Raw genomic sequence first — 7779 nt, 5'->3', positions numbered from 1 at the left:
CTGCCACTGTAGCACAGAGAGTGTTGGTGTCCCAGAGAGTGTTGAAATCCCTTTGATAGCTCAGTTGGTAGAGTGGAGGACTGTAGTGGTACTAATAGGCATTCTTAGGTCACTGGCTCAAATCCGGCTCGAAGGACATGCTTTTTAAGTGTGCATTGCTGTTATAATTCAGACAGAGCCGATCCAACATCTGTCATAGGCAAGACGCATACAGACATCAGTGATTCACTGTGTCCATACTTTAGGGAAAGGAGTGTGTAGTGATGTTACTCTTTCATTATTTGTAAATCTCTAAAATAAATCTTATTTGTTAATCTTCTCTTAGAAAAGTGTCAAATGCACACAGGAATCCCATATCCCAATTCATGAGTTGCCACTAGGAAGGATGTGAAAGTCATGTATTTTCAGAATGATATATAAATGTATTAATAATTATTCAAGTTTTACTGAGTATCAAAAACGATGGTCTACAGTAACTAATCTGACTGAAGCAACACCATGATCAAAGAAATCCTATCCCAAATCCCAAATGTAGAAAGTCTTGCTGCATAGTTTATGACAGTGAGGAACACTGACTCACTCACTCATCTTCAATCGCTTTTCTGGGTTCAGGTCACAGGGGCAACAGCTCCAGCAGGGGACCCCAGCCTTCCCTTTCCTGTGCCACATTGACCACCTCTGACCGAGGGATTCCGAGGTGTTCCCAGGCCAGTGTGGAGATATAATCTCTTCACCTAGTCCTGGGTCTTCCCCAAGGTCTCCTCCCAGATGGACGTGCCTGGAACACCCTAGCCCCTTTTACACCAGGGCTGCTCCCAAGAGGCATCCAGATGCCTAAACCACCTCAGTGAGGAACACTTTCACCTAATTATCTGTCAAATGGAAACAACCTGGCACTTTGTAAATGTTGTAATACTCGGGTCATTCAACAAACAGCACTTTCTGGCTTGTGGAACGCTAACAGTGTAATAAATGTTAACAAAATATTTGGATATTTACAATTTTTCTTGTGATGCGGACATACAATGTTTTGAAAGCCAAATCCTTTAGAGCACATATCCTGTATGCCCAGGTTTTTGTTGGACTTCACCACCAAATACACATATCTTCAGATTCCCAGCTGAACATCTGAGGATGGTTTTTCCAATGGCCATCAAGGCAGCTTTCCTCAGTAAGACTGTTCCAGATGTTCACAATTCAATGCCTGATGGAGTGCTGCTCAGCTTCAATCTTACATGACTCTTTACAAGCTTATAGCTATGCCCCCTTGTATCACAGGGTGCAGCTGTTGTCCACTTGTCTGTCATAAACTTTGAATATCTTATGTTCAATTGTGTCTCCTCTTAGTTGTTCGAAGTGAAATGTGGGTAACCCGAATTTGTGCAGCTGCTCTTCTTAGTGAAGTCCTTTCACTGATGATCTTAGTCTTCTTGCCCAACATTGCACATTCTCTTCTTGTAATGTCCTTTCATATATTCAAGACTAGAGCTCTTGGCAAAATTCTATTATATCCACATTAATGGTAAATGTCCACCAGGTGGAGATATCGCTCCATTTCAAGAACCTTGAGGTGAGGCTGCTGTGGAATGCGATAACCAGCCTTTTACTTATATTAGTAATTGAAGTCTAAAACCAGAGTGCTGACATACTGAAAGTGGTGACAACTAGGAATTTGAAGGCATTTAGTTTTTTGCTTGATCCATTACATACAGTATTTAGTGTATTTATGCAGCAGAGTTAGTTTAGATCTAGAAACACAAAAGAAAACTTATTTACATAATTTGACATTTAAGTTGGAAACAAAAGAATGTTTCAGAGGGCTGTGACTGTGTTTTAAGGTTTAACAAGCATTTGAGGTAATTCCACAACATTTATTAAAGGAAGTCACCTCTGTCAAATCAAGTCAAGTCTGAGAGCATGTGCTGGTGCTGTGCTTTGCTGCATACACAACATCATGGAACTGCCCTGGGTCCTGGGTGGCAACTACCCAGGCAAACAATTGATCCATTACCAGATCTCTATACCATCAAATGTGAACATCCCCTTGGCCTTCTTCAGCCACTGGGATCCTAAACATTCAGGCGCCTTTGTGCTGGATCATGCAAAGAGAAACACACCACATGGCCAAAATGTCGCAGCTGATGCTTGGTCACAATGCAAGTGATACTCCTCATCTTAGTCTCTCTCTGTAACTGCTCATTTGATACAAAGTCATTCCAGCGGCACCCAAGGATCCTTCAAAGACAATTAGTGCCAAACACATCCAGTCATCACCTGAGGTCACTGGTTAGAGTCCAAGTCTCACACCCATACAGCAAGACTGGCAGCACCAGGACCCAAAAGACTTGGACCATTGGTTGCCTGCAAAGATATTGACATCACCTAACACCTCTGCATATTTGTCAACCTGACTCCAGAAAGGGCAAAGACAGCCAACTCCATCTGGTGATTTCATTGATGAATTCATCCCGTGTGCTGTTAATCAGTGAAATTGCCTGGTTGGGTTAGAATAGATTCAATTAGATCAATAAAGGTCTATCTAATCTAATCGAAACATTTCTGCTGCTTTGAAGGTTCTCAATGAGCACAGTGGCCTCCTTCATCTGGGAATGGGCAAAACTGCCCAAAGATAGGTGCACCATGCTTGTGGCATCATATTCAAGAAGACTTGAGTCTGTAATTGCTGCCAAAGATGCATCAATAAAGTATTGAGCAAAGGGTGTGAATACTTATGTATACATGATTTCTTAGTTATATAAATTTGCACAAAAAAACTTTTTCATGCGGTCAATATGGGGTGTCGTGAGTAGAATTTTGACATGCAAAAATGAATTTACTCCATTTTGGAATGAGGCTGTAACGTAAAATGTGGAAAAACCGCTGTGAATATCTGGATGCACTGTATCTGCAGGAAATCCATACATTTTATATCCATATTCAAATCAGGTTTTGCATCCATGAAGGGAGGTGATGGGTTAAGCAGTGGGCTTCACACCAGAGGAACCTCAAATCCCCTCCAGACCGTAAGAGCCACGAGGCAAAGTCTTAAGCCCTCCATCTGCTCCCACTGGGCAATTGAGTACCTTAAGGCAGCACCCTGGCATTGTTGGGAGAACGCAAGGCATCAATGTAAAGTGCTGCCTTTCTGATTTAGATGCAAAAGCACTATATAAATGCAGTTCATTTACCATATGCAAAACATCCTGTGATTTTGAAACTTTTTGGAGAGTTCAGCCATGTTTCCATCAACCACCTGCACGTGTGATCACTACACTATCGAAAACAATATCATCATCATCATCTCTATTTTATTTGAGCAGAGGATAAGAAATGCAGAAAACAGAAAAAACAGGGCATCTGTTTCTCAAATCCCTGGGTCTTAGGCACTCTAGGCCTAACCAGCTCATTGAATAGCATTTTTAAAATAATGGTTAAAACAGTTTTCAACTTTTTTTTTTTTTAATTTGCTGTTGTTACTCAGGAGTTAATACTGAAAAGTTGTTCGTGTGGAAAGTCTTTTAACAGGATAGGTGCTGTTGTGGAGTAGAGGACTCTGGTGGAAATGGCAGATATCCTTTGGTTCCTGGTTCAAATGCGTCTCATTTGAATGTTTTATTATTATTTTCTTTTTTTTTTTAGATTGGGTGCATTGGTGTTGGGATTTTTTCCCCACGCCTTACCGAGTGGTGGCGCTATTGCACCATTTCGTTGTTTGCCAAACACTCAAAACACTACAAAGCGGTCTGCTTCGAGCTTTGCATTTCCGCCTTCTTATCCCGTCGTTTTGGGTTTTTTCTTTTAATTGTTTGGAAATATACATGGTTATAAATCTTGGTGTTCATGTTGAAGTCGTTGGAAGGTTGAAGACGGTAAAGGAGGAGAAAAGAAACAAAGTTCAGTTCCGCTCGGAGGGGAAATGACGCTGGTGCAGAAAATGGCGTGTGCTGAGCCCGCTGTGGTTTGTTATTTTCTGCCCGTTTACCGCGGAGCTGAGTGACAAACTCTTTATTTCAGATGGCCCGTGGGCGATAATATGGCAGTATCTTCCTGCCGTGGGGTTTCTTCAGTCTGGAATTGAACCCGCACCTTGATGTCCGAAGGAGCCAGAGCTGCCTGGTCGAAGAGGGGCTGCGTGGATCCGCACTGCCGAGGTGAGACGCCGAGCGGCCGGGCTCGGCTGAAGCGCTTCCCTCGGTCCAGATAGTCTGTTTGATCCCTGTAGCTTATGGCTTATGATAGCTTGACCAGTTAGCTGGATACTTACACCACTTACACCACCGTTTGCTTTAAATCTGATTATGATGGCTGACATCACCTCCCGTTGCTCCGCTTCACTTCTCGTCACCTTTTTATTTATTTATTTTTCTTTTTAACAAATAACCGGTCGCTTCTTTTGAGTGTCAGCCCCTCCGTTAGCTTTGGTGGCTAACTAGTGTAAGCTGGCCTGTTTTCCCAGTTGAGTTTGACACCTTGCAGACAGTCACACTTGTTTGTTTCCCCCCCAAGACAATGCAAAGTGAAACCAAGTGATGTTGAGTCGATACAACAGTGCACTATATTCTGAAACTCTGTTGAATTGAATTGGCCAATTTTAAAACACAAAATTATATACCTGCTAGCCTTCCACTACAGATGCCTCAGAGGTAAAATAATGTCTACAAGATGGCTTGTATTTTTTAAATTGATTATTTGTACAGGAAAGTGCATTAAAATATAGGATAAAATGCATGCACAAAAAATTGCTTATTTCCAAGTATGGCTGTGCTGGCAGACCTAAAATGCATCTTGATATTACCAGGGAAACCAGATTCCAGTTGGAACAGACTGGATGCCAAACAAGTGTCCACTTGAATAGCTTCACAAACTGTCACCAACATATGGAATAGTCTGCTCACACAGCTCTCTGAAGCTCAGAGTATTCCAGCATTCCAGACATGATGAGACAAAAGTTGCTGTGGGTTAAAATTTAAACTTTCAAAGCAGAATTAGACTTTAGAAAAAGGCCGTAGCTACGGGTACGGACCTGTATCTACAAAGACCGTTCTAAAGATACGGTGGGTGTTCCCCCGTAAAGATTTGAGAAAATATCATGTCTGTTTAGAATTGAATAGGCTCTATCAGATGGCAAAACAGATGAGTAACGTTGAACATTATTATCACTTACTGAGGCGTTGCTGGGCCGATAGCGAAGATTTACATTTACACTACCTGGCTATACCTGCCCGCAGTAGCATAAACTGATGATGTCATAGCATACGCACAGCCCAAGAACTGTCCGCAGAGGAATACACAATTCTCCTCGATCCGTACCTTTAGCAGTCCCGCAGAAGATACGGATGTACGTATCCTTAGCCACTTCGTTAGAAAAATCTAAGTCAGCCCACTAGATCGCGACATGGAAACACAGCGCTAGTAGGACTTTCTTCCAGAAACCAGACTGTAAAATTTGCTGTGCACAGAGAAGTTCTTCCCTGTGCAGTTTTCCCCACAAAATCTGTAACCGTGCAAACATATGCTTCTAGTCAACTGAAAATCTGTAGCTGTACAAAATAGATAGAAAAGAAAATCCACATCTCGCTTGTTTATTTGTTGTTCTTTACACCCTGTGTCCATTAATCTGCACACATGAGAATTGTCATCACTCACTTCAGAGGATCTGTGCAAAATATTACCCATATGCTACTTACTGCAATCTGTCCACACAGTCGTAAAGTTTATCAAAACATCTTCCCCGCATAATTAACAAACTTTCCAGTCTGGCACATAAGTAAGTAAAAACACAGTAATTACATTTATTCACAGCAGCTCCACTTAGGGTTGTCACAAGACCACAGTTTGAAACTTAATGCTGATACCCAGAAAAATCATTTTCAGTACCACTGGGTTAATAAAGGTTAGAACAATACAAACCCTAACATCAATGACAATACTATTGGCAATACACACACATATGACTTTGTTGTACATTTTTTTTATAGGTTGTGCAGGAAAAAAGACTATTTTTGGGTTGTCTGACGTAAACAACTTATCTATGTCTTCTTGTAAAGACAACAAAGCTTCAGTATGTTACTACGTGCATCCATATGTTGAGGAGCAGCTGTATGCCTGCCTGTCTGCAGCGGTGCTGAAGCTGTGTGTTAACTGGAGGAAACAAAGATGGCACTGTCGGTATTGATATCAACCATTGCCAATGTCAGGTTTAAATCCATCATGAATCACTACTTTAACTCAGTAAACTTTGTCACGTCATCAGCCACAGTTTGAAAATACACTTAAAAATTAAAAATAAAACTATTTCTTCTTTGTGTTTTATCGTTAGATTGCAAAACAGATTTAGATGTGCATATCGCCACCTACTGTGTCTGTGTGTTGGATAATGTCAGTTATTTGATGCCTGTACAATACAGAATGTGAAATGTTAAAATGACATAAAATACAGAATTTTCCGGAGTATGTCACACCAGAATACAAATCGTACCTTTTTTAAATGTATTATCAGCCTTTAATTTGGGGTTTTTGTGCATAGTTGTACTGTACCTTTTATTACTGTATTCTTGTGCTTCATGAATTGACTTTCAGGAAAGTCCCATATAAATGGTTATTTTAACAAAAGCGTGACTTTTCAGTATATAAGTTGCACCTAGAGTATAAGTTGTAGGACCTCCGAAACATGTCAGAAAAAAAGTGACTTATGGTCCAAAAATACAGTTATCAAAATGTACAATAAATATTTTAACACTTAGGAGATAGCACAAGTCTGACCACAATCATACAGCACTTTTAAAAAACTGAACAAGAACAGTCTGAGTGCTGTAGTTTATTTCTAGCCTAAAAACCATAGTGTTGATGTGCTTTTATATATATATTTATGTGTATATATATATATATATATATGTATATATACGAGGTATCTTATAAAACTAACCGGCAGTTTTATAAAAAAAAAAAACTATATGGATTTGAATGACATGCGATTACACCAATCATGCTTGAACCCTTGTGCGCATGCGTGAGTTTTTTCACGCGTCGGTGACGTCATATCCCTGTGGGCAGGCCTTGAGTGAGATGTGGTCCCGCCCTCTCGGCTGAATTCCTTTGTTTCACACGCTGCTCAAACTTTTTTCTGGACCTGTGAGGAATATCCGAGTGGACACTATTCGAGAAATTCAGCTGGTTTTCGGTGAAAAGTTTAATGGCTGATGAGAGATTATGGGGTGTTTCTGTCGCTGTAAGGACTTCCCACGGAGCGGGACGTCATGCAGCGCTTCCAGGCGCCGTCGTCGGCCTGTTTCGACCTAAAAACATCCTAATTTAAGGCTCTGTTGACCCAGGATGTCGTGAGAGAACAGAGAAGATTCAGAAGAGGCCGGCATGAGGACTTTATGCAGACATTCCACTGTTTAAGGACATTACTTAATGAAAGACGTGCGCGCAAATTCGCCGAGTCATTTCCGTGACGACTCGGCGAATCTGTGTGCGCCGCGACAGGAAAAACACCTCCGTGTTGAAAACTATTTGTAAAATTCAGGCGGCTTTTGATGGCTTTCAACAAGTGAGTAACTGAGAAATTGTTTAACAGCTTGGGCATGTTTCAACTTGCCCGTTAAGGTTTCCAATGGAGGTGTTTTTCCTGTCGCGACCCCCCGCGGTCGGGTCCGGCCCGACATGCGACTCTGCCCGCACGTTCTTTCATTACAAAATGTCCGTTAACAATGGAATGTCCGAATAAACTCCTCATGCCGACTTCTTATGAAAGTTCTCTGTTCTCTGACGACTTAC

The 7779-nt window shown here is 41.3% G+C and overlaps 1 protein-coding gene across 2 annotated transcripts in view; it reads left to right on the top strand.

The window, feature by feature from the left end:
• Positions 1–3760: 3760 nt before the first annotated feature.
• klhl15 (kelch-like family member 15) overlaps positions 3761–7779 on the top strand; it is a 41663-nt gene continuing 37644 nt past the window's right edge. Inside the window, exon 1 of one of the 2 annotated variants that reach the window (XM_034168137.1) lies at positions 3761–4151. In XM_034168137.1, the coding sequence (XP_034024028.1) occupies positions 4091–4151 (61 nt within the window). In that variant the 5' untranslated portion in view covers positions 3761–4090. The remainder of the gene's footprint in view (positions 4152–7779) is intronic. The other variant, XM_034168146.1, reaches the window with a different exon arrangement.

The sequence above is a fragment of the Thalassophryne amazonica genome, chromosome 1 (genome assembly GCF_902500255.1).
Source record: "Thalassophryne amazonica chromosome 1, fThaAma1.1, whole genome shotgun sequence".
In the NCBI taxonomy this organism is placed as follows: domain Eukaryota; kingdom Metazoa; phylum Chordata; class Actinopteri; order Batrachoidiformes; family Batrachoididae; genus Thalassophryne; species Thalassophryne amazonica.
The sequence above is the reverse complement of the archived record's forward strand: the minus strand, read 5'-3'. Positions and strand labels throughout refer to the sequence as shown.